A 27,868-nucleotide genomic window follows, 5' to 3' on the forward strand; every position below is an offset into this window, starting at 1 on the left:
TGATCGCCTCTAAAGGTGCCCATGGTCAGATGAGTTATTCGTAGTAAAAGCTAATTTAAATCAACACTGAAACATAAGGGAACTGCATAGACACAATCATGCAGCATATATACATAAGCAGAGACACTGATGTGTATTTTGATGTATATATTTGACATATTTTTATCATTTAAAATATGTTCAATATACCACAATTTTTGTCTTGATACAAGGTTTAATTGCTTTTCGGCAATGTGATGTATACAATAACAAGTGGGAGGAAAATATCACTATTTGAATGAGATGACAAATTATACTATTCTGAATTCAAACTTGAACAGAAGTTGAAGGTTTGGCTGATTTTCCAAAAAATGTTCCTTTAAAAATCTTTTACATATAGTGCTAAAGTTCTCACATGTCCTCATGTTAACTGAAGCACTAAGATCTCTCCTCTCAATCCTTTCCTCTATCCCCATCCATCCCTTAACACCCCATCACCTCCTCACACTTCTTTGTGGTAACCCAAATGGTGCTGATAATCCTCATCAGTTTAATTACTCCCACTGAGGTAACTTTCTCCTCATCTATCCATTCTTCTTTTTCGGCTGTTTGTCCTTTTACCCATTCTTCCCGTGTCTTCCCCCTCTCACCTCTTCATGCTGACCCAGGAGGTGTCGAAGATGCCCATCAGTCTCAGTACGCCCTCCAGGATGTCTCTGATGACATCAGGGGGCATGCGGAGGGATCGGATCTCAGACAGAGCTTCGGGCTTGATGTTTCCAACTGCACGCTTTGCTTCATCTACCAAAGGCTAGAGGGCAGCAATGATAAGAAGAGAGAGGGGTACTGAGGTAAAGAAGGTTTAAGTACAGCTGATATGGCAAGTATGAAAAAGGTAGAGGCCAGTTCTATGTATGTATGTATGTATGTATGTATGTGTATTTCTAGTAGGTGACTGGTCTCACATGTCAAACAGACAAATTACCTGGACTTCCTTCAGCTCATCATCTATTTTGGCCTTTCTCTCTTCAATCTTGGAGACTTCTTGAGCCATCTTTCCTTTAATCTTCTCCATTTCTGTCTTCTGGTCACTGGCATTCTGGATATCCAAAAAGATCAAATGATGTTCATTGTGGTCGATTGAAAATACAGCCTTAATATGTTTTAAATTCTGAAACAGAACAATATTACAAACGGTATACTCCCTTTAAACTTGCTATTCTCCAAGAAAACTTGACCCACGACCTGGAAATATTACAACTTAAACGTCTCTCAACAGCCTTTTAAAATGTAAATGAGTTCCCCTTTTTCAGTACTTCAGTTTTGAAATGACAAACAGCCCCAGTCCTTGTCTAAGTAAAGATGAAAGATTTCTTTTAGCAACAGTCAGAGTAGACACGATCACTGAAGATGAAAAGAGAGAGAGAGGACGAACATTTGGCAGCATCATTCTCTGAAACTTTCTGTCTCTCACTTCTACATCCCTAGAATCTTATCACATCTCATCCTCATTCAAAGTCTCCACCATCTCTCCAATTCTCCCTTGACCCCTTCCTATACACCACATAGTTACTCACTTATCCCCTCTCCAAATCTTATTTTCCATCCTCCTCCAATGCATCTTACTCTGAAGGTTTGCTCCTCTAAGCCTCTATCACCTAGTTTGTTTCAACTCTTCATCACTTTGTCTGACTCCTTTTTTCCCTCCCTGCTGTGTCCATCTCCACAGAAGAAATGGCTGCTACAGCCCAAAGGGACGGCTCTAGTCATTAATTATCACTCTGCAAACTGACTCCGGCAAACTGACAGTTTTTCCTCCTCTTGTTTCTTTTGTTTCTTCTCCCTCATCCTTTCCCTCCATCTTACCCACAGCAAGAAAGACAGAGGGATATCATAACTAATGAACAGGGTTCAGCATCCTCCACACATCCATCCATCCATCCATCCTGAAGACAGAGCCAGCAGGAGGGAATGGAACATGGATATGAAGACAAACACTGGATGAAAAGTCACAGAACAAATGAATGCTGATACCCACACAAACTAAATAAATAGTTTCCTCACAGTAGGAGAGACACAGCCATGGGAAATCTAGAAAAAGCTGCTCGTATAATACGACGCAGATGAGGAGAGGAGGAGTACAGACATAAACTGGGAGAGAAGAGGGCCAGCAGGGACGAGGGCCACAGCAAGAGTTGAGAGGAGGACAGATGCAACTTGGAGGAGACATGAAACCCTGCAGGACCTCTGTCCTGCCTGACACTGAGTGTCAAAGTTACAAACACTGACATACACACGGTCACAAGCATACACATGCACAAAGAGTCACACACACACCTGCATGGAGGTGGTGATTTCCTGCAGGGCAGAATCTGCCTCCTGTTGTTTAGTCTTCAGCAGTGCACTCTGCTCTGCAGCCCGCCTCTTCAGCTCATCGACCAATGCCTTCGCTTCGTTCAGCTTCGACACTCCTGCCTGCAGAAACAATAGCAGCTTTAACAGTGTACTTAATTCTAAGGGCAAGTGCACGCTTACAGACACTGCATTTGTAATTAGAAACGATCAGTAATTAATAATCAACGCAGACAGCATTACACAGAAATGAGAGTTTATGGTAAAATCTATCGCAACATGCTACAGAGTATGACTGTTTTCTTTTACTTACCTCATACATACAATATCTGTGCTTCACACCATAAGTTATTCATAAATAATTTGGTAAACAGCATACTTCCACATTCAGAGGTACACAAAAACTCATCAAACATTTATTTAAAAAACCTGGCTACTTTTTTGTCTATGTCTACCTACTACATGAACTTGTACAAAACAATCAAACATGTGGTGTTATTACATTACTATGCATCTGAGTCCATTGTGCATATGGACATTGTGTACTAAAAGCTCCAGATTGCATCACTGCTGGTATTGTACCTGCAGATGCTGTTGTCTCGTTGTGAGCTGGCTCTTCTTCCGGCTATATAATGCGGTGTAAACATGCAGAAAGGCCATGTACTGGCTGGGTGTCGCACCATGCTCTCTACATGACTCATGGACCATCAGGAACAAGCGGCACAGGTCTCCCTGAGCAGACCCTGCTGGGAGCAGAGGACGATGAGGCTTGTGAGCACAAACTGGTTTAACTTTAGGAGGTCAAGTTTGTAACACAAAACAGAGACAAACATAGTACTAAGATTAAAGTTGTGGTAACTGTGAAACACATTACATCCACAGAAGAGCAGTACATTAGAATAAGGGAAATGACCGAGTAGATGTACTACCAAAATAAAATCACCATCAGTATAAATAACACAGTCATACAGTGGTATCAAAGTAGCTAATTTTCTAAATAATAATAGACTTTTTTGCTGTAAGTAAAGTGCTCCTACCTAAGCTTTTCACGTTTGTGGCCTTTTCTCTTTCACTCTCCTCTCCTCCTTCTGTCTTTGCCAGCAGCAGCTCAGGAATCTGAAAAGGTTTAGAGGTTTACAGACACACACCAGATGTGAAATTACATAGAAAGCGCTGATGCATGCATTAGAATTTTTGTGTCACTTTTTGTACTTTAAATCTCAGGCACCGCAGGTAAGCAAATTTACTTCTTAAGCCCTGCACCGATCGGGTCAATATTGGATCTGAAGCCACTGGATACTGGTAAAGCATACAGATATCTTTGTGGCACCAGGCATATGTAAATCTCAACACTCAATACTTTTAGCTGGATTTATTGATATTAAACTTTATTAAACTTTAACTTCAACAACTGCTGATTTAATATCTGTTTTTGATCTGTACTTGTTGTCCTTCTCCTTCTCCACTAACCTTCTTCATGCTGCTTTCAGACCATCCCTCCATCCACTGAACAGAACACTTGCGGTAGAAAGCTGGATTGCTCTCACAGTTGATGGTGAAGTTAGAGTTGGAGCAGTCCATGATCAAAACAATGTGAAGGTTCTGCTGGATTCCTAAGTGGGTGTGAGACACAAAGAGCAGCAGGATAGTTGGGGAATGAAAACATTGGAGGAGTTAATCACAAAAAGTTGTTTGAGACACAGCAAATGAGAGACAGGCACTACTTTTTCTGTCACTGATATTGTCCCTTTTAGCTTGTGCCTCCCTGACAGAGTTTGATAGTGAAGGTGAGCAGGGAGCTCTTTAGCGGGTTTACTTTGACAATAATAGAGCTATTGATTTGATTCTCCAGCAGCAACCTCAACCTCACAGACACTGCACCACTTCTACAGTACACACACCACTGCACAGCGGGGAGGCAGCGGAGCAGAGTCAGATACAATAACAGAGGAGAATAGATAGAACAATCAGTAGAAATAAATGAAACATGTAGTAGACTTATACAGTGAGAAAGAAGATCAGAGTACCACAAAGATGGGAACAGACCAAAATAATGAATGACACACAGAAAGACAGAGGGACTGTGATGTCGATAAATATAGAGAACTGACTGTAGGAGAAGTAGTTGTAGAGTGGTCCGGTGAATCCATCCTGGGAAGCAGTGTCTTTGAGGGAGGTGAGGAGAGGCTCCAGTTCTTCCGGGGTGTATAGACCTGGGACTTCACCTGAAACATAACACAGACACACACAAAGAAATGATCAGTGTTTCCTTACACATCAGCATCTCTCAATTACAAGATAGTAGTGCCAGGATTAATTATAATTGCAACCTTTGATTGGTGTACAGTCTAGGTTTTGCTAAAATAAGTGCATGGTTCATGTTCAAATGCAGATCGTATTTATGAAGGCAGAGGACTGGAAGTGTTGCTGGGTATCCTATTATGTATTTCCTGCTCAGACATGAAAGTGGTGTCCTCTCATCTAACCCTCCACAAGAAATGGAACAAGCATATTTCCCATTCCAATGCCAAACTTTTCCTTTATTACTATCATTAATCTCACCCAAATTCTAACCTTAACCTGAAAAAGACATTGAACGTCGAACTTGAGGTCAAAACAGTCAAATCTGTTCTCGTAAAAATGAAGAGAGGGGAAAACGAACACACAAACAAAATACATACCTGATGAGAGCAGGCTGTTGACCATCTCTAAGAAAGCTGGGTGAACAAACTGATAGTCTTCCAACAGTAGAACCACCTGTTGGCCCTCCAGACCTGCTAGCTGCATCACCTACATAAACAGTATGAACATATTATATATTACATGTTTGATACAAATGCATCACAAACATACACATACATTTGATATAAACACAGCGCACTACATGTATATGGAAACCAAAGTTCCTTTCGAAAACTATCTGTGTATTTATTGCTTAAATTGCTTGTATAAGTGCCATTCGACTATCAATTTGGCAATTTCTATCCACAAAAAATATATTAATATACTACAATTATCTCTAAGTGCATTCTGCAAAGAGTGGTTTCTTGGCACAATGTCTACCAATAAAAAAAGAATCCACTCTTACCGTCTTGAGATCATTGCTGAAATGCTTCAGAGTATAGCCACGAGAGATTTTGGGCGTGAACAATGTGTATCCGTGCATGTGCGACACCAGGCACGTGGCCGTGTGCCGACCCACTCCGCTCCGGCCCGCCAGGAGCAGAGAGCCACCGGGTCTGCTCAGGACCCGATCCACCCTGGACACAAAGTCGCACACTTCCCAGAACAGGAGGAGATCCAGCTCCCTGTTATCACGGCTGTACAGAACTACTCCCTTGAGGAAGGAGAGGGAGGGACACAAACAGTTGTGTTTGTTTTGTAAATATATTAAAGTTTTATCAGCAAAAACACTGAAAGCAATCGTTCTCATTATACAGTATAACCTTTTTCATTATTATTATAATAATGAATAATATAATATTATGTTATTATTACAAAGAGATTGTATAAATGATGCAGCAGCATGTAAGCAGCATTTCAATGTAGCAGCTATAAGCAGCAAAAAAGCTTAATTGTACTTTCCTACTGTACCGTCTGTAAACACATATGTATGTGTGCATATTAAATCCAATAAGCCTGACCACACAAACAACACGCCAGACAACAGCTCCTCACTGTGTACCTTCTGTATAACTTGTTTTAGGTCAGCCGAATGCAAACGTCCCAGTTGTTTACCATGAGGAGGCAGAGATTGGCCTGGAGCCATTACAGCCCCTTCAGATGCTCCCCATGTCACATAGAAACCATCTGTATGCCAGGGAAATATTACAGACTGTTAGTAACACACCGAAATATGATCACATTAAATGACATACAGTAGAAGTGAGACAAAATACACATAAAATTAACAAATAGAATTCAAATACATGTGAAAATGAGATCAAATGTTTGTCTGGATGATCAATCTCTGTATTTTGTCTAACATCCCAGATGTTGTATAAAAGCAGGCAAGATCTTTGTTTTGCAGGCAGACTGCACTTTTCTCACAGCTTAGATATGAATGCAAACTGCTTGTATTTATATTCAGCAGTCTAGGCGATGCTAATAGGAGGTTAGAGGAGAATGGTGTGCAGATGACGGGGATGTTCAAGAAAAAAGCTATCACACTTGCAAGGTTCTGCCCTGTCTCTGCAATCATTGCCAGGCGCCACATTCAGGGATAATGCAGTTTGGTGTCTCCTAGTCACTGAGAACTGGTGTTATACGTATGTATGCTCATCCAATTATTTTTAAATTTAAACTGTTGGGTTTCACGGTAGCTGGAAGCGAACTCTGGATGTGTTGATGTGATGAAAAGAATGTATCCTTTACGCCGCTGTCTCTCTGATGTCTTTAGTCTGACTGCCAGCACTGTAAGTCTTTCTTTGGCAGCTTCAAGGGCCTTGATTATAGATATGTCATCGTGCTTATTCAGCAGCCAAAACCTGTTCTTGATCATTACACCTCTCTGAGTTGAGCCAGCTTTCTTTGCATGTTTTCTTTGTACTGGCTTCCAATATTAGTTTGCATGAAGAAAACTGTCTTTGACCTGCTCTTGCCTGCATTTGCCAAGTATTTCTAGTGCTGCTGTGCAGACCATTACAAGGCAGAGTACATATTAGTATTATGACTACAGTGTGTACATTTACATTTAAGGGGGGCGGGATCTTTATTTATCTTTAACTCTCAATCCTCTCAGGTTCCTAAGGGGACCTCCTGTTAGGTGTGGACAACACCAATCTGGTATGATTCTTGATCCTTGTAACACTTTGTTTGCGTTTATCTCACACTAGGAGTTGGCAGGCAAGTTCAACATTGGAGCTCTGCCAGCTCCAGCCAGGATTTAAAAACTAGTTGCCAACATCTGACCCCTGCTATAACCAAGCAATTCAAATGTTAACACCAGTGGGTGACCCTATGTTCTTGATCAGTGAATGAGAAACATTCAGAGTTCTGTTTACATTTAGTTTTAAGTGGTTTGGAGCAGTCAGATTTTGTCATGCTGGTGTTAAATAAGCAAACACACCATTAGCTGGGAAAGTGCCATAAATGCAGAGCTTTCAAACAACAGAGCCAATCAACAATGCTTGCATTCAAGTATAAGTGGCAACCTGAAAATGAATGCATAAATTGCATCAAGTAGTCAATCTGTAATGGAATTTCTCCTGCTTTGATGTTGAATCTATCTGAGCCTGCAAACAATTGTTCCGTATGTGTACGTCTGATTTGAATGAAGGTCCGTGTGAGCGAAAAGAGCTGTTTCATACCAGTCATGTTGTCTAGAGCGTCAGAGCCCCAGTCTCCCCGTATGATGGAGGAGAGGATGTTATCAAAGGTGTGAAGGTCCTTGGAGGAAACGAGCCGGTCTCTGAACAGCCTCCTGGCCTCGTATGCTACCACCTCCAAAACACTGTCTGTCACATTAGATTGAGCTAAATAGGAATAAAGGAGACACAGACACATATCTGGATTAATACCCAGCAGGATATCCCGAGGCATGCTCATGCTTGCATTTACACACAAAGTAAGATTTGGTGATTTTTTTTCTGATCGGACAACATTCAGCATGGTGACTAAAATACAGAAGTGATCAGAAACTACATTTCAGTGACTCATCTCCAAAAGGTCATTTTTCTACTTCTCACTATCTCAATAACTCACACAATGAGCATTTTGTAGTCTGTCCATAACTGTCATGGTTGTTTAAGTTTCGAAAAGTGCACACACAGACACTAGCACAGTAGTCACACTATGACTCAGGCCTTAACATGAGTCAATGGCCTGTTTTTGGTGGGATCAGGCATGACAAAAGTACCTCCCAGGGTGAGCATAAATTTACTAAATTCCCCCAAGAATCAGCAGAGTGCTGCTGGCTAAAACGAGAGTCTCATAGGCCGCCGGCTTTAACAGTGTCTGTCACATTATATCGAAAGAGCTGAAGAGGACAGTCAGACTGAGACACAGTTTACACTCCAGGGTTTTTCCTGGCATATTAAATTTTAAAGACCACTAAGGAAAAGAAAACACTTAAAGTGCCAAGTTGTCATGCTAAACATTGTCTATGCCTATGGCTTTCAGATGATTTCCCTGCCCTATACCCACACCAGTGGTGATTCTACCACCACAGCCAATAAAGACATTAACTCTGGATTTATTTAGGCAAGTGCAGGTATTAATATCTGTTAAAGCTGCTGTAAGTGATTCTTTTTATTAAAATATGTGTTGAATAGCTCTATATGCTAACAGTAATCACTGTTATAGAGCGTTTGGTCAGTAACCCATGTCTCTCCTCCCCCCATTCATGCTGTAAAAGAGATTTTCTGGTATCCCTGCCCACTTTATCCAATCAGGACAGAGAACTCCATAAATAGGCAGTCCTGTCTGCTAATGAACACGCAGAGAGCAGGATCCTCCTGTTTGCTGCTATATCTGCCGATTACCGCTGTTCATTCATGTGGCGATGTAGAGAGGAGGGAGGGGATTGCTAACTGCAAAATGGACAGGAAGTTAATTAAAACGACAGAAATGCTTACAGTAGCTTTAATAAAAACACATAACATAGATACACAATTTTGATAAGAATCTTAAATTTGGTTATTGAAGAATTGTAACCAAGCTTTAAAAACCTGTCAATGCTCTTTAGCATATCTGCCAATACTGATATATCTGCAATAAACTTGGCTGATGATATCAGTTAGTCCCATTTATTGGTCATGATGTTAAATCTTTTGCTTCAGATATACTGTTGTGTAAGAGCAACACAACAAAAACTGAAGATCTAAGTCCACTATACATGACCTCATTCTCATTTACCTGAGGAAACTTATACAATCTTGTTTGTTAGTTAATGTCTCTCTACTAAATCCCCAATCAATTTAAAAGATATTTTACTTAAACACAGAAATTAAACCTGGAAAACTTTCTGGTCACTTGAGGGCAGTAGAAACAAGTTGTGAACACAGCACTGACATTGATATTGTGAACTTGTTCACAAACTTGTTGCTTATTTACAACAGCGCCATTTTAATACATTTTGGGGTCGTATTTCTGTCAATTTCACTCTCTATTAACTCTGGTTTTGGTTTCTACCAACTCCTGAGGGAAATGTCTGACTCTTTGGCTGCTAAATGCTCAACTATGTTCACAGGCTAGTTGCTAACTGTCTGCCTAGCTGTTTCATGCTGGAAGGGTAGTGTACTGAGAGTCTTTAGTGCTTTTTCTTTGAAAATAGCTGCCTGGTATGGATGGTGTTAAATGTGAGTAAACAATGAGCTGGAACTTGCTGAAAAAGCTCTGTTAAGACAAGCAGTGTTACAATGATTCTCTGCCGTTTAATCAGTTCAAATGACCCCTTTTACAAAATACAAAAAATTATTTTAAAATATCAGTTGTAGTCACTTTAAATGTCAAACACTAAAGTAATGGAAGTTATGACATGCTAATATATTGGTTGTGATCACATGCCAAATAAAACTCACCACAAACATCAACACAGCACAGAATAAAGATGAAGAGAGGGGGGTTTTACATACCAAAAAGAAGGTAAGCAGCAATAGAGGGGAAAGAGGGAGGAAGAAGTAAGAGTAAGTTAAAAAATGATGAGCACAGGAAAAGAGAAGTTTGTCCGCTGACGTGTTTAATTAAAATAAATGATTGGACACACTATCACAGCAGGAACACATTGCAGAAGGAGAGAAAGAGTGACAGAGGGAGAGATGAAAGGACAGCAAAGGGAGAGGATGATAAAAGAGGGAGAGACAGACGAGTGACAGAGAGGAAGTGAGGAAAGAGGGGAGAGAGGAGGGATGGAGGAAGGAAGAGATGGAATGAAGAAAAAGGTGAGAGTTGGAGACAGTAGCTCTGAGCTAAAGGAATACTGACAAGAAACTAAGCCATCTGGTGCTGTCTTTTTGATTCAGGCATCAAAACTGAAGTTATTAATGCTTTATGTTCCTCACTGGCAGCAAAATTATTCTAAGTGAGGACTCTCAGGAATTAGTAGAAAAGCAATGGGCCATTAAATCCGACTTTCTGTTTTTCTGAAAATGTGGGTCAAAAAAATCCCTTTACGGGCCATGGGTCTGATTCTTGAGGGTTCCCACTTTAAAAAAAAAAATAAGAAATACTATTCTGGACCTCAGCGGAGCCTGAAGTACTAACTCACTCCCAAACTTAGAGATCTTATTCCTTCCTAGAAAAAGTGCTCAAACAGACACATATTAATATGTGTGCATCCATGCATGCGAGTTTGGTTACCTGCAGTAAGGTCATATCGCAGCAGGCTGAGGACCCATTCTGTGAGGATACAGGGGGTAAAGAGGTAGTGACTGTGGTCATCCACTGTAAACTTGGCTTTCACCTGAGAGTAAAGATACACAGGGAGAGAGGTGACATGTACATACATAGGAGAAAAATAAATTGGCAACTTATACCTAATATGCTTAATTATGGTCGAAATTACAGTAGTTCACCCAAATAAGTGCCTTTACATTTTTGCTTGATCAGCATACAAGGCATTAAGCATGATACAGACATTTAAACTCCAAAGTAGTATTTGAGTGCCTGCCATATGGGGCTTCATTGAGTGACAGCTTGTTCCTGTACAATAAAACAACTCTCCTGCAGAACTCCACTCTGGCTTTTCAAAATACATCACATTGCTCGAGTTCTCTTAAAAATCTTGGTAATTCAGTGGCACATTGAATTTTTGTTTAAATACTGCAATACACCAACAGCTAAGGAGTGTTTACCCTGTCACCAAACCTTTGCATACAGTACAAGTTTAGGTGACAAGACATCCCTGAGAGACAACAAGTGTATCCAATTATTACCTTAAAATGTCACACAATTCAGTGTGACATTCGTGGCATTAGTTAAGTGTGATACACAGTAAGATGCTGAAAACAAATTCCATGAGGTAAATTAAGGAGACGGATATGCTAATGGAATTGATTTCCATCAACTGTAAATGTAAAACGTTTATCTTGACATTTTCACCACCTACGCAGAATCACAACATCTACTATCATTCTGCACTACTGTAACATGCCATACATAATCTCTTACAAACTCTAGACTTGCAATAGTTATCTAAAAATCCGATGTGCTCTCCAAAACAATACTCGGCACTCAACCAAAAGAGGTTGTTTTTAAAGCATACAAGAGCCTGGGTGATGTTATTGTGGTGCAAATGGATGTAGTAATTTCTTCCTGATCTCATTCATCATTCGGCAGTGCTCAGCCTGTGTGTGCTTTTCTTCTGCTGGGGGGACAGCAATGAATTCGATGTGGAATCACTTAAATCAGTCTCCAATGACTTGGTAATGTTTTCAATATCTCAGGCAAGACTTTGTTGCTAAAAATACAGATGTGAACATGAATGAACACCCTGTTCAAGTCAATACCTGTTCATAGAGCTGCACAAGAGACCCAGCCAGCTGGTGTGTTTTCCCTGTGCTGGCCCAGGATGCCTGGCTGCCCAGACTATGCTGGAGAACTGGCTGCAGGTATGCTGAGTAGATAGTCTGCAGCTGCTCCCTGTCTGGATAGCTAAAGGCAGAGGCAAAGAGGCAGAGAAACAGATGGAGACAGGGAAATGAAAAGAGAAGAGAGGGTAGTATCAGGGTCAGAGTTAGAGTTAGAGGGAGAGCGACAGCGACAGTGAAGCACAGAAACAGAGCGAGATGAGGGGCGATGTTGGGGAAACAAAATTTAAAGGGCATGTATGCAGATACATAAAGTATTGTGTACCATACTTACTCAATAGTGCAGATGCGAACTACAGATGAGAAGCGGGAGGTGAGTGAATGGCTCCCAACAGCACCCCCTGTTGACATGGAGGCCACTACCTGGATATTCTCAAGACTCACCCACTCCAGATTTTCATCATAGAATCCCTTATATGTCAAAGCCTGGAGGAAAGGCATAGAGAGATGGGAGAGAGAGTTAAGGAGGTGGAAGATACAGGAGAGTTGAGAGAAAGTAAGGCATTCATTAAAGGGCTCAAAAAGTATGTAAGAGAGACTCCAAGTGCTTTTAAATTTTACATGGAACTAGTGTCATAAGGATTGAAAACAATACTTTTTTTAACGACATCATCTATTCACTAATTTGTCTACATTTATCGGTCTTTATGAATCCTCGCTACCTGTTGCAGGAAGGCAGTGAGGTTGCTGGTCCCCCATTTGTCAGGTTTGGGTAGGTTGATGTCTTTCAGGTAAAGCACCAGGTTCTCACAGTCTTTGGGCCTGAAGACTCGGCCAGTGTTCGAGCTGAGCAACAGGCAGGTCTGACCGAGCTTCTGCAGGACATGACGAGATGAGGTCTGGGCACTGCAATGAACCACGGCAACTTGGGTGGAGCGGAGCCGACAGAAGGCATAGCGTAGGAGCATGCTAAAAACAATACATGGAAAAAAGGTCAAGAAACACACATACACTTAAATGCTGCGACTCTTGTATGTCCCGTATATGTTTAGGATACTGCTGGGACTGCAGGAAAGTAGAAATGTGTGTTAGCGCTGTATTTAGGGAGGCCACTTGGGATCTACAGAACAATGTTTGTCAGAACAGACCCAAAGGCAAAGAGAGACATTTTGAGAGGGCGCAAAACAGAGAGAGAAAAATAATTGGAAAGTAAATGATGTGCATGCATGTGCATGTATGCTGCTTCCAGTCTATGTGTGTGTAAATTAATTGGAAATCAGAAAGAATAAGCTGACAAACTGGCTGCCTCACTGACACATTGACCTTTCAGGCAAAGAGAGGCAAGACAAGAGGACGAGAAAGGGAGACATTGAGTGAGACTCAACTGGAGTGTAAAAGGCAAACTGAGTGACCCTTGGTCTTCAACCCCCTGAGGAGGGAAGCAATTACTTTAGAGGCAACGGCTCTCTGTGTACACATACACAAGCCAGAGCACATACACCACACACACACAGATCTCATCCTTATTCTGACTCTTCAGTGCTTTTACACAAAAGGTCAAGTTTTAAATAAACAAGCTTTGATAGCAGTGTTGATTGTCTGCTTGTGTCATCTTGAGTGTCTGCATTTGACTGCTTCTGCTTCACAATCCATAACGCACATTCTTCCAACGTGACCCTCAGTAACCCTTTTTCTACATGTAGTCTGCATGGAACAGTGCCTATTTTAAGGGTAATGCCACCAATTTTACACATCATAATCTGTTAAAAGGTCTTGGGGAGTACTACTGCATGTGTGAAAAAACTCATATAAGGCCTTTTGTAGCTCCAAAGGAAGCTGCATGTAATCTGTTAAACTGCCTCCAGTGATGTAAGTCGGTGGCTAAGTTGCCTTGTGGGTAATGTAGGCACCAGGTCTTCAAAAGGAGGAAGAATGCACGGGATAAAAAAGGTGATATCTCTGGTTCTGCTGAATCGATTTTGATCATCTGTTTTTAAACTGTCCACAGGTGTTATAGGAGTGCAATGCTAAACCAGTCGACTGCTTTTCAAAATTACCCACAATGGAATGGTTTTCTAAATGTATTTTTGTGTTTGGATCCAAATTTTGTGTTTGCATGCAAATCCCATGATTATGCAAATGTTTGTGCTCTGTATGTACATACATATCCATGTGTGTCTAATTACCCCTTTCCACAGCCCTCTGGCCCTACCACCATGAAGGGCTGCCTGTGCTGAGCCGTGAGCCATGGGGAGAAGCAGTGCAGGCCTCTCTGCATGTCAGGAGTCTCAATAACAGGTAGCGTGTGTGTATGACACAGCTGTTCCAGTGTGAGACCCTCTGGACGCTGGAATGTATAGGCTGCTAGATGGCCGCTGTCAGAGTCATAGTAGGTATCTAGTGGTTTTTTTGTGTCTGGTGGGCTTTCCCTGGCCCAGCTCAGCAGCTACAGAAAAACAAAGAAATAAGAGCACAGAACAGATTAAAACCATTTCTGATATCTTTCTCAATGGTGGCAATACAGTAAGTACATATCCTGTACTAAGTAATTAAATGATGACTCATCCTCCAGTTTTTAAGGCCTGAATACAATTTTAATTCTGAAGCTAAACTATTCTAACAGTCCCCCTCTGAACATATAAAAAACACAGGGGTCCTCACCTCTTTGGCAAACTCCTGTCGTGTTTTGAGGCTGAGGTTTCCTCCCAAACCTCTGAGAAGACCAACGATGAACTGACCTCTCTCTGTAACAGCACTGAGGTGTGACAGACCGTTGAACACTGTACCCACCAGACTAGTCTCCACCACAAAGTCATTCTGATCAAAGGAGAGAAAAGAAGTAAAGTTTGACTAAAAAATCTGCAAAGAGTTTGGAATAAATGGGGTGGAAACGGGGGAAACCAAGTATCTAAGTATCTAACTTGGATCTATCCACAAGAGCCTGCTGTTTTTTCAAGTGATTTTTGTGAATTTATCAGACTATAGAGATTCAGATTATAATGAACACTGGTTAGTATATGTGGAGGTCATTCATCCACAAATTCTTATATTGTTGTCATGTGCATGCAAAATCAGGTCAGCGCTGAGCATGTGTGTGTGTGTGTGTGTGTGTGTGTGTGTGTGTGTGTGTGTGTGTGTGTGTGTGTGTGTGTGTGTGTGTGTGTGTTCAAAATTCAACACAATGAGACAGTTTGGGTTTTTTTTAGCCACTTTGTTGAGACAGGAGAGGACAAAGAGTACCTGTTTGATGACCCAGTCCAAGGCTCGCTGGAAGTAGTCTCCCAGCCAGTTTTCTAGATTACTACGACACTCCTCTGGCTGACCCCTCAACCACGACTTCAACAAGGCACCCACATCAATGTCCTCATCGCTAAAGATACATACAAGTGGGGAAAAAGGGGAAGGGGGAGTGAGTCAAGTTAGTTGGCAAAGGTTAGACTTCAAACAAACACTTAAAAGGCTGTCTGCATGGGCTGACTGACCTGAGAAAGATCATGCCCATGCGGGATATGGTGGCTGGTGAGGCACAGCTAAGGTCGTGAGTCTCAAACAGGAAGTTAACATTGGGTCCGAACTGGATGCGTTCTCCACTAGGCATTGTTAACAGGCGATTATCATCGAGCACAGAGTTCAGACTCTCAATCCACTCTGGGTCGATGTCCCCGTCGCATACAATCCATGAGCTCACCTCTAGAAAATACACAAATACATATATACTGTAGATACATACAGTACATCAACCACAACAGATACAGTACAGAGTCATAGAAATGTTGACTAGGCTAACTGTATCCATTCCTTGTAGAGTGTACTGGCTGCAGTGCAAGAACTTTGCATTCGAGTTGTTAAATGTTGGTCTATGCAAGACCTCTTACCCTGAGGTTCTCTGACCACACTCCTGGCACTATGTGTGAGGACGCCATCAGCCCATTCTCTGGTATCCATGTCTATATGTCCCAGCAGCTGTTGTCTGGGCATGGCCTTAGGATTCATTGTGTACTGCTTCACCTACAAAAAACAGAAATAGTCAAAGACACATAAACTCTTGAGTAAATTCTTGTCATACTTTGTATGCTGAATACTATTCGAGCCCAAGCCTTACACAAAGTAATGTGAATACATGTAATTTTGAATACATTTCCACAAGTTTCACATTAAACTCGATGTTATGTACACTATAAATCGCTGAATGAAAAGCCAAGTAGGCGGCCTGTCTCTTACTCACCACTTTGCCTGTCTTGCTGAGAGCAGCCCTCAGCGTCCTCCAGAGTGTAGACTTCCCCGCTCCACTTGGCCCTACGATGACTACTCCCATGCGTTGTCTCAGCTGTTCATTCAGCTCCAATGCTTTCTTCAGCTACGCAGAGATGGAAAAACAGCTTAAGATTAATCTGACTTTTCTACCATCTTTCAAACAAACTATCCAACTGTGTCTGTGTTGATGATAGCGACTTCTTAAGTTGCAGTATAGGATGATCCTCAACACTGGCTAAATACCAGATGTTATAATCATGACAATAACATCCTTCTATTTGGCTAATAAATAGATGTTTTCATACACACGCACCTGGCTTGGTATGAGTTCAAGTCGGGCCTCCTTGTAGACTTGCTCCAGTGCGTGCATCAGTATCTGGTCCTCCACATCGGTGAAATTTACCCCGGAGAAGACATCTCTGACCAGAGCATCAAACCGGGAGCTATCGGCGAACGTCAGCTTGGACATGGTGTTCAGTCTCAATGCCTGCACCACAAAACTGCTCTCCTGAACTGCATGTAGATGAAAAAGATTAATTTAATTTCCATTCCAATAAATAGAACAGGCATGTAAAAAAAACAAACATATATTTCTGACTTTTGTTAATACAACTTTGATTCACTGTATGGATACATTTGGACAGACCCCCAACCAGCCACCAAACACGTGATAATCTTCAGAGGGTATACAACTTTAACCATGTCAGGAAACATGAATATATAATCATAGTTAAGGAAAAAAATAATAAACAATTTTGTTGTGAGGGTTATAGAAAAGTACTCCCTAATATCTAAGGCACTGACATGCATAGAAAAAAGTACAAAAAGTAAGCAGTAAAGTGTGAACACTTCCACATGTCAAGGATCTTTGGAATGCTTCATTTCCATGCTCCAAATTAGATAGGCCTACACAAAAGACTTTACTCAGCCATAAAGTTATCAGAGCCTGAAGCATCAACATGACTTAGGAAAGGTTGCCATAAACTTGTCAGTAACTAATCTTCTCCAACTTAATAAAAATGCAGCATTGTGTTAATGTCGATGAATGCCTTTTTGTCCTCTGGCCACCAGTGTGGTAAAAGACAAAATACTTTTTTTTAATTAATTAATTATATTAAATTAATTATTATTCAAAATACAGATTTTGTGATAAGGATACGACTTAAAACATGAAATTGTTTTATTCTGGTTAAAAAAGGTCGATATGCAGAAAGAGAAGCAAAGAAATAATATGGCTTGATGGAGAAAGACACAGAAACACAAGCTTGTGAAAATATACTTGCCCAGCGATTACTGCTTTGCTCTGGCACATGCCCTCTGTTATAAAAGTGCTAATTACCAAGGCCTGTCATGATTTAAGAGTTTGTCAATACTTTTGTTCTCTTCTCCAAAAGATGCTGGCCTTCCCTGCAGGCACAAATGTGGTGTTTTTTTCACAGCAGGGAGGAACACTTGGCCAGACTACACACAGAGATAAACACAAGAAAACCTTGGGGACTCATCGGCAGACGGGAGGTGAACGGAGTGTGTGTGTGTGTGTGTGTGTGTGTGTGTGTGTGTGTGTGTGTGTGTGTGTGTGTGTGTGTGTGTGTGTGTGTGTGTGTGTGTGTGTTGGGCAGATAAAGGCCGTGCTGTGGAACAGAAGGATTTAAAAGAGAGAGAGGGATGGGTTCAAGAAGAGGTGGGGAAGAAAACGAAGAGAGAGATAGGAGGGGAAAGTATTGAAAAGCAGAGAGATGAAGGGGAGATGGGGGTGAGAAGCAGAGGGCAGCGAGTGGGAACGAGTGCGATGAGAGAGGCATCGACAGCCAGGTATCAGAGAGAGAGCTAACAAGAGGTCAGAAGGAGGGGGAAGGAGGTACTGAAGAGGTAAACAACAGAACTCCGGCAAAGTGTTTGGGAATGAGACGATGGAGAAGGACAAAAGTACAGACAAGTGGAAAGCCCAAGGGAAGGGAAGTTTCTAAAGGGAGCATTTGGGCTAAATGTCAATTGATGGCGTGTCTGTATTAGAGGATTTAGAGGGCAAGGACAACAGCAGGTGTGTACACAAAGTGCTGGTCAATAGAGCCTTTTGGAGTTCACTCATGAATAGTGTTTCTCAAAAAGAGAGACACAGACTACCATAACACTTGTAGTGTGACCTTATTGCATTTCAGGATAAGCATCTACGAACCGGCTGTATTTTCACTTTTGCCTTATCCTCTAATCCTTTTCATCAGCTCAACAGCTGTCTGCCTCTCAGGTCAGAAGCCTAATATTAGTGAAACAGTTTCAGCACTTCCCAGTGGACACTTTTAGAGACACTTTGACCGAAAAGTTAGTTTTAAATTTCTTTACTTTTTGTGTAACAACTGGAACTTTTACTTAAACCTTTGTCAATATAGTCAGTTTGACTTAAAATATGAATCAGTGAATCTAATGTATTGAAAAAAAAACGTATATAGACTTTCAACGTTGGCTGTCTCCAGCATCTTATATCATATGACAGTATAATAATGACTCCTCTGCTATCGTTGTACATTTACTTCTGATCTATTGAGCAGGCTGTCACGAGCCTACCACTGAGCCTTCTTGAAGTGTTTTGGAACAGGCTCGATGCCTCATGTCCTGCAGTCAGCTCTTAACATTAATTCAGTTTGGGTAAATTAATGGTCCTGCTTTTTAATGCCGATCATTTTCTGTGATATGAGGCAGTTGACTGATCTTTGCAATAGTGGTGATATCTGAAATGGACTTAAAATGTTCTCAAATGCTCTATAAGTATTTACTTAAAATCATGGCACAAGTATTCAAATCTTCTGAAACACTAAAATAGTATAAAATGACAATATCTTGTGATTTAAACCATTGCTTCTTGTAAAAGGGCCGCTCTGCCCTTTGTGTCTATCTGTGTTACTTGATGGACTTACACTTCATTACTGTATTATTGTTTCCACCTATGAAGCATGAATACATTCTTGTATTGAGTATTGAAGACATATCAAACTGACCTGTAACTTTTAGTAGCTATTATCATTAGTTGTCAATACAGACATAAGAAGAGACACAAAAGAAGACTTATACAGTGACACTTGATATAAAAACCTTGGGTTAATTGTGTAGAATAATTGCTCAAACATATATTGATTTTGAATCCTGTTGTGTGTGTTATGCTGTCAAAATGATTAACTTGTTTTTAGGAGAGCTAGACCGATGAAGTTGACGTTGATGATGAGGGGGATATTAGCTAACTATCAGCGTACATATTGGCTTATAAGTGACAAGAAATTAATATTAGTACAGATCTGCCTAACTAAGTCTGATGTCATTTAGTAACAGTTTTTTCTTTTTTGTCAATATTTTAAGTTTTGCCCCACACCAAATGATTTATCTGATTAACATCGGACAGGAGGAGGTAACAGTGAAATCACCTGTTTTTCTCTTCAGCCCTCGATTGTAGATCCCAACATGTTGCAGCGTATTTCAATCAATAAATCCTGTTGCTCTGCATTAGTCCTATTTGTCAAATGCACTATACAGTATGTGTTGTGTTGTGCAGAAGTTTTTCCCCAACACAAAAAAGTTATGGTACTATGTACTTTTGGCAGCAATGAATGTAACTCGAGCTCACGGACAAAAACGCACCCACTTTCTCATAAGTTTCCTGTCACGCTTCACTATTGGAAAAGTAAAAATGCCTCACAGAAAATATTGTACCTTAAAATAAAAAAATAGCTAGAGGGGGTCTTACTCTTGTCCTTGTCATGACTCCTCCTCTGCTGCTGCAGGAGACTGCCACAGGCCTTCAGCACTGTCTTCAGAGCACGCAAACCCCAGTCATAGTGCTGCTGGGGAGTCAACAGCTCCCTGGACACACAAATAAAGGCACATTTTCACACATACTCACACACTCTGAATGGACTGTGGTACTGGATGCAGTGCTAATGGGTGGGAGGAGGAGGATAACTTATCCACAAAATCAATATAATGCAATAGACTGTAGCAACAGTAAGTATGGATAATTTAAAATAAATTCAACACCCACAACATGATTCAGTTTGGCACACAAAAAAACACCCCCCACATGTCATACACATACTGCATAATTAGTTGTCTGATAAGCTACAGACAGTGAAATAAGTCTCGTATTTTTATTCCCTCCAACGTCAATCCTAACCCAAACCGACAAAAAGAGATCACACATTTATTACCTGGCCAGGTTGAAAATTGCAACCAGCTTGCGTCCCAACATTTCTCCATTTTTGAAGCCCTCGGAGTAGAGGATGACCTCAGCAATGAGCTCATTGTCTGGCCTGCTCATGGCCACTGGCCTGAACAGCTGCTTTAGGTTGTCTGGAAGCTTTTGTCTGCCGCCGTAGCCTTTACCTGCCGGGTTCATTGTGATGAACACCCAGAGTTTGGGTCCAATTCCACCTGGAGGATGAAGGAAAATGTCATTCTACTTAATCAAATATGTTTCATACTTAAGATTATTGACCCAACTAACTCTTCTACAATGGACGAATAACTAACTTACTGATTTACTGAAAGACTGATTTGGCAGAAAGGCAACAACTTGAGGTTGTGTCTATATATACTAGTCAGTGCATTAAACAGAAAGATATATGTAAAAGAGTAATTTGTTGTTGTTGCATCGGCACTTGGAAACAATGTGTTCTTCTGCATCTGTTCTCATTTTCTGACCTCTTTCCCCAGCAAATCACATGTGTTCTTGTGATGTTTAAGGGAGTCTTGAATGGCCTGAATCTGCATGGAAACTGCAGACAGCACTGCTTCCTCTAAGCGGTTAAACTCGTCAAAGCAGCCCCATGCTCCACACTTCACCAGGCCCACAAAGATTCTTCCCATTGACTTCACATCAATACCCTAAAAAACAGACAGAAAACAGATAGCCTTGTGTGTCCTTATTGGCATATGTGTTGCTCTTAGAAAAATGCTGACTTATACAAAGTTGTGACTGACATGTTAAATCTATCACATACTCTCCGGGAGCATCATCATACCTCATCACAGTTGAACACCAGCACTTGCCGCCCAAACAGCCCCCCCAGGGCTTTGACCGACTCGGTCTTGCCTGTGCCAGCGGGCCCATAGGGGTTTCCCCCAAGCCCCATCTTCATGGCCTGGGTCAGAGTCAGGTAGCACTTATCAGTAAGTGGAGTGTGCACCAGCTTAGCAGCATTCCCCTGGGAGATAGCAGAGGTAGGAGGGAGAAGACAGTGAGCCAGAAAGAAATAGACAAGAACACAGTGAAATAGCCAGACACAAGTTAAGATATGTGTGAGAGAGGGAAGGATGGGGGGGGGGGGGGCACAAGAGAGAAGGAAAGAAGCCAGCAAAGGATAAAGACAAACAGACAGATGATGGATTAAGAGGGGAAGGAATGATAAACAAATGAAGGACAGTCAAAGAAAATGATAATGAGTGACTCCAGGAACTGCAGAGGGGACATAAAGAAAGGTTATTCAGTGCCTCATATCTGCACAAACAGTGCCCCCAAAAGGTAAAAAATAAGAAGTTCAAGTATATTCCTGAAACTTAGAAAATGTTTTTGTGAAACCCTGAATGGGTATCAAGAGGTTACTTATTCAGATCAATATCCTATACCATGAAATTCTGTACTAAAATCAGTGAATTTTAGGATATTTTATTTTGGTACCATCAGTGGAGCTTCCTGTTTTCAGTACCAAACTGATAACCAGACAACTATCCGTAAGTCAATTGCTGCTGTGGCTTTGGTTTAGTCAAGCATGTATGAAAATGTATGGGGGCCTAATACTACATTGTGTGATTCTACAAGTGACTATGGTATAGATGCACTCTGTTAATTAATCAGAGTTTGGCAAAATAGAATGTGCGTGCATTTGTTGAAAAGGAAAAATATATATAACTTGCATGCATGGTTTTTGATTACTGTTACAGGTAACTTAAATGTGAATATGAGTCATGTAACTAGGCAGTTAAAAAAGAACAAATGCATCCAATTCTGGCATAATATGTATAATTTTAGTAGTTTCTCATGTAATAATACATATTTTCTAATTACACAAATAAGGTACCGCATAAATGAGTTGAAAACATGTGTTGCTTTCCTTCCTTTCAAGTCATTGTAAATGTAAATATTTACTGAGCATGCAAACACACCTGGTATTCATATGTATAGCTGAATTGTGCATCCACCATATGTATGAGGCAGCATTTGTCTGATCCCATGTAGAAGCGAAGCTGCTTCTTCCAGGCCCAGGCATCAGGGGTGGTAACTCCTGCCTGGCTAAGCTGCTTCACCACACTGATGTTGTGAATAATATCCAGGATCAAGGCCTTTAGCTTCAGCTGCAGCACATTGGACTCTGCACAGGAAGACAGGCATTTACATGAGGATGGCAGAATTGGTAGAGTTACAAAAATAATAAACTTGATCATAAAGGAGGATCATTTTTGAAAAAGTCATATACAGTATTTGACAAGGCCAAACCTATTTTGCATTTGCAAGAAAAAAAGATACTCATGCAGGGGAGAAAACACTAACTTTTGTATTATACAAAAGCATGCACAGTGCTATACTATAGTCCAGGATTTCTGTGATCAATCCCTTCTCTTGATCAATGATGTTAAAAGTTTAAGATACAGGGGCGGCTGATAGGGACAAAGTAAACAATCATGATATACCAAATATTTCGATATTGATATTGCCACAATAATGTAGGAATGACTATTGGTGCTTTCACACATTATTAACACAATGAGATTTTAAAAAAATAATCATCAGCAATGTATATATAATGACATTTTGTGGTTAAAGGTAGGCCTAAGAACAAGTAGAACAATCTGGCAAATGTATCATCAATACATTGCCCAGACCAAGTAAGATTCTTAACGTTGACTTTAAAAACTTGTAAAGTAATTACCACTCTATTTAGTGTTCATTCAGGTCATTAAATAAACACTCTGTGGTGAATAGATGATTGGCTTTTATTGTCAGCAGACAGAATGGCAATAGCCTTTATGTTACTATAAAACAGCAACCTTGTCAGTTGTAAGGAAAGCTGTTTAAAGTAAAAAAAATAAAATAAAAAAAGCAGAATTATATCGAACAATTTAGAAATGGAAACTGTGTCAGACACGAATACAGCCACACTGATATTCTCGACAGTCAATATCACCAACAAATACTGGCTTAACTGTCATAAGTGACTGCATAAAATGCAGAAAAACACACTTGAGACAATTTGGAAATAGTGCCATTCTTACTAACTTGTCAGATTGCCCTAATCATTGAGTATCCCCTGTACTTTGAGAAGAGCCGTGTCAAAGCTAAGAATGAAATTAAAAAGAAAATAGAAGGGAATAATCAAATGTAGCTAGAACACTTATTTAGTTTACTGTCTAAAGAGCACATCTTGGTCACAACAACATCAACAAAACTATGAGGGATTCTAACTAAATATGTTTTTTTTAATCCGTACAAATATGCACATTTGAGGACTAGTCTAATCACTCATAACCAACAGAATTTCTTCATATTTAAATTAAAGTGGGTCCAATTGTCATGTGTGGTAGATTCTTGGTATGTGTATGTAGAAATGCATCGGCGATGTCTGCCTAGCCGCAGAGGCACACAAAATACCTTGCCAAATGTTCACCATCGTGCCTTGTCTCTGTGCCAAAGTGGAGATCACTCCCACTCCCTGCCTGGCTTTATGGTCCATTACTGTAGACTGGATGATTAGATTATCCTTCTTGCCATTACTTTAGGTGCTTTAATCAGTACTGCCACTCCGAGGCCTCTTCAGCATACCTGGTTGTTTTAAGTGAGCCAGTAATTTAATGAGGTGTTATCATGGAAATGAGTGCTATTTGAAGTGTGGATGGTAGAGCCTAGCATCAAAATGAACTGTATTATCTGCAAATATAACAGCCTTCAATATCTGTTATGCTGTGATTTTGTCAAAAAGATCAAAATCTAAGGGTTCGCACAGGTTTTTCAGAGTAAAATTCAAGCACTTTCAAGGCACCTTAACCTAAGATTTCTAGACTCACAAACCTTTAATCATCACATCTAAATTGTTATAAATGCAAATGTAAAAAATAAAGTTTAGATGCTTTCTTTATACCAACAGCAATTAATGTATAGTGAAGCAGCTTTTAAGCAGCTATTCATATTTACTCTGCTTGTATGTTTTGATCATGATTATCTAATGTGGGAGACAACAAACCACTATGACAACAGGATTGTTTTACTTCAAATAATAAAAAGATTTTTGGTTTACACAAATGATCATGTACATAAAACACCAGAGTATGTTGAAACTCAAGCATTTTTCAAGGAGTATACTCAAATTCAAGCAGATTCCTAACCTTGAAACATAACGATTAAGCTAATGATTTCCAAACTTTCCAAACTTCGCTGTAAGTTAGTGATGAAGAAAATGTGTCCTCAGTAATTCTGTGTGCAAGTGAAACAAGCATTACTTTCATTGATACATTTTCATATGGAACAGAAATTTGGGATTTGCCAGCAATGTCCCTTGACATTATGCCACTGCCAGAATTATGAGAGAGCTTTTCATCTCATGCATGAATAAGAAACCGCAATTTAAATTTTAAAGTCCTTTTCACAAATTTAAGTCCTGTGAAAAAACGCTGCTGTCATGCTTTTTGCAGCCATAAGTTCTGCCCCAAGTCATTAAATTAGCCTGCAAGCTACCGCATCTCTAGCTTTAAAAGGGTGCTGCCCCTCTGCGTCCTCTTGTGTCCGCCTGGCTATCAAGAGATTCACACAAGAGCAGTCATTCATTCGGCATTAATCTCTTCAGTCCTAAGTAACAACCCAAGATTCTGATCAGAGCTCAATCATTAACGACGCAAGAGGGAGTCTGATAGTGGAACAACAAGAGAATGTCAAGTAGCATTTGTTTATAAGGACAGCGAGGGAGTTTAGAGGGGTCCATATTATCAGGAATGTGATCAGCAACCAAAAAAAAGCAGGATAAAAAAGGAAAACTCTGTTGCAGTATAAACAGGGGTACAAGAACAGGACAACAACTTGAGCATCTTTTAGCACACAGGGTATAGTACTGTGTTTCTCTGCTTATTCTGTCTGGGTTTGCATTAGTCTCACATCAGAAGTTTTTTTTACCCTCTCAATAATCAATGATATGATCAGAGTAGCACAAGGAGATACAGTTTAGTGCAAAAACTAATAAGAGACAGACAGAGGGAGAGACAAATGGAAAGATTATGACAACAAGGACCTGTTATGTATATATTTAACCTACATAAGAGGAAAAAAGGAGATGGAAAAACTTGCTAATTAACCTAAAGGAAAAAAAATTAAAAGTCGATAACATTGGTATTTGGTGTGGTTCTGGGAGAGGTTGAACCAGCCTGAAAGGGCACGTATACTGTATATATTCAAGAATGCACACACACAAGCACAGACAGAACTACCTGTGTTAGCGTTATCGTCCGAGCTGGTATCCACTGTAGTGTAGTGTTCTAATTTAGCATTGAGCTCCAGCTCCAACTGCTGCAAATTTTGCTCTTTCAGGGCTCTTTCCACATCTTCAGTAAACTGGATTTGCTCTGCCAGACACAGAATCTGCACCAGACATAGTAATTAAGAAGACATTCTTACAGGAAAATTCATTTATTTCACATGCTGGGTCGGGACAGCCGTTAAAAATCATTCTGCTACCTCAGAAGTCATCTGATTTTCATATACAAATGCTGATTATACAAAAAAGTGTGTGTGTACCTGTGATGGGTAACGTGATGGGTCCACAGCCCCTTTCTTCCCTGCTGACAGACATTCATACAGCAGATGCTTCAGAGTCTCCTTCATTTCCATAGACAGCTCACTTAGCCATACCTAGAAAGAAGGAAAACAGTTCAGGCACAGAATATACAAACAAAAACAGAGTCTAAAACACAGAACATACAGAATATGTTTACGTTCACACAAATCTGCACAACAGCTTTACCTCCACCAGGTTGGAGATGCGTATGAGGTTTCTGAGAGGCACTATCTCTCCCTCCAGAGAACACATGGCGACAATGTGCTGGCACTGCTCATCAAACACAACACTGTGGATGCCTGCACAGATAATACACATGTAGGTTACCTTCAGTGTCCAGCAGAATGCTATGACACAAAGGATCAAAAGAAGGGAAAGAGGAGAAGAGAAGAGAGCAAAAGAGCACAGCATGATAAAAACAGAGGTTACTGACCGGCAAAGAGTTTCTTGAGGTGTGACTGGATGACAGTTGGGTTTGTTGCCTGACCAAGAATCTCTAACAGATCATCATCTCCTATGAAATAGAATCGTGGGAAGGCAGAGCGCTTCTCCTGCAAAAACCACACACACACATACAAAAAAAAAAAAAAAAGTTGTGATGCTAACAGCCCATGTTACACATATGAACTCTTTGCATACTAAAATGCAAACGTGTGTGTACCTCCAGGAACTCATTGAGCGACTTTTGGCATCGCTGCAGTTGATCCAGTATGGTGACCAGGGAGTTTCTGATGCCGGCCCTTGAGCTCAGAGATACAACTCTGTTGTCTCTCTGAATGTCTGACATTATAGACCTGTTACACATACAGAGAAAGTGTTTTGTTACTGAATGTAAATAAAACTGTCACACAAATTCTGTTTCTACATTTCTACTGGAAAAAGACATCTCTTGGTCAAATTAAACAGATTCATTTCGTACCTGCATTACTGTAGCTGACAACCAATTTGCAATATAGAGCAAAACTTCTAAATTTGATGTGATACAGTAACACAGAAACACACACACACACACAGTACCTGAAGTCTTCATCAACCCGTTTGAAGCGGGCCTCCTCTCGGGGCAATGCTCCTCGTCCAAAAATCGGCTCCAGATAGACCCACCGCCTCTGGATGGCATTCAGACTAAGCAGGTATTCGTCTAAGTCTGACAGACGAGTCTCCCACAGACTGACCTGGATATACACAAAACATTAGTTAGCGAAGCTAAACCACGATATATGGGTGAACTACGAATAAAAAAGAAAACATGGACAGCAATTCATGTGATTAAGTCAACACATTTTGTATCTTTAATAAACAGGCAGTCTGTGGGAGATTTACTTTTCCCAAAAATAAAAATGAAGCACTTAGAGATTATAAAAGCATATTCATAGATTCAAGCCTTTGACCTGACCTTGTCTTGGAAGCTGTGGTAGTAGGGAGAGTCTTTCAGAGACTGCAGCAGACAGCGGTTATCTCCCACCTGGATGGGCACAGAGTAGTGATAAAGCCAATGTTTGCTAATCCTTAAGATTACATTTAATGGTGCCAGTAGATATGCCTGCGTTTTCCAGACAATGTTTATGTGCCTTCTAAGTCTATCTAGCAAATGGCAGTAGTAGTAGTAGAAGTTATCTCCTTTAATTGAGCTGCCTGAAAAAATAAAAAAATAATAAAACAAGGGGAAATTCCAACAATGTGAATAGTGACAACAATAGCTGAAGGAGCCTTTCCAATAAATACAGTAAATGTCTCTGAAAACATTGCTCTCCATGAAGACTTCACTTTTTATATTCTATCTAATTAAAAAGCATTATGCTCAGTGTTTTGCCTCACACATTTATCAAAGGCAGAACAGTTACAGAGACATATTTATGTGCATGTACATATATATAAATATAGAAGAAAACATGTAAGAAGCATCCTACAGGAAAATTACAGTACTGTCCATCGTTCAGTAATCAGGCTGTCATCTGTATCTGTATCTATATCTATAACGTGACTAAAATTTCCCAGAAAGTACATATAGTATCCACT

General features: G+C 40.4%; 1 protein-coding gene across 1 annotated transcript in view; it reads right to left on the reverse strand.

Moving 5' to 3' along the window:
• dync2h1 (dynein cytoplasmic 2 heavy chain 1) overlaps nt 1–27,868 on the reverse strand; it is a 116,255-nt gene that overhangs the window by 72,961 nt on the left and 15,426 nt on the right. The window contains 35 exon segments of the mRNA XM_073495047.1: nt 630–790; nt 965–1,078; nt 2,317–2,454; nt 2,914–3,074; nt 3,369–3,447; nt 3,802–3,944; nt 4,443–4,556; nt 5,013–5,121; nt 5,420–5,668; nt 6,017–6,141; nt 7,641–7,805; nt 10,630–10,732; nt 11,778–11,922; nt 12,133–12,284; nt 12,521–12,767; nt 13,985–14,244; nt 14,460–14,615; nt 15,039–15,168; nt 15,281–15,488; nt 15,674–15,806; nt 16,024–16,155; nt 16,366–16,565; nt 19,786–19,901; nt 20,246–20,444; nt 20,447–20,468; nt 20,739–20,921; nt 21,059–21,241; nt 22,200–22,405; nt 25,506–25,656; nt 25,813–25,926; nt 26,039–26,151; nt 26,286–26,403; nt 26,514–26,646; nt 26,870–27,019; nt 27,241–27,314. Coding sequence (XP_073351148.1) covers nt 630–790; nt 965–1,078; nt 2,317–2,454; nt 2,914–3,074; nt 3,369–3,447; nt 3,802–3,944; nt 4,443–4,556; nt 5,013–5,121; nt 5,420–5,668; nt 6,017–6,141; nt 7,641–7,805; nt 10,630–10,732; nt 11,778–11,922; nt 12,133–12,284; nt 12,521–12,767; nt 13,985–14,244; nt 14,460–14,615; nt 15,039–15,168; nt 15,281–15,488; nt 15,674–15,806; nt 16,024–16,155; nt 16,366–16,565; nt 19,786–19,901; nt 20,246–20,444; nt 20,447–20,468; nt 20,739–20,921; nt 21,059–21,241; nt 22,200–22,405; nt 25,506–25,656; nt 25,813–25,926; nt 26,039–26,151; nt 26,286–26,403; nt 26,514–26,646; nt 26,870–27,019; nt 27,241–27,314 — 5,186 coding nt within the window.

Source organism: Pagrus major, chromosome 2 (genome assembly GCF_040436345.1).
Source record: "Pagrus major chromosome 2, Pma_NU_1.0".
Taxonomy (NCBI): Eukaryota; Metazoa; Chordata; class Actinopteri; order Spariformes; family Sparidae; genus Pagrus; species Pagrus major.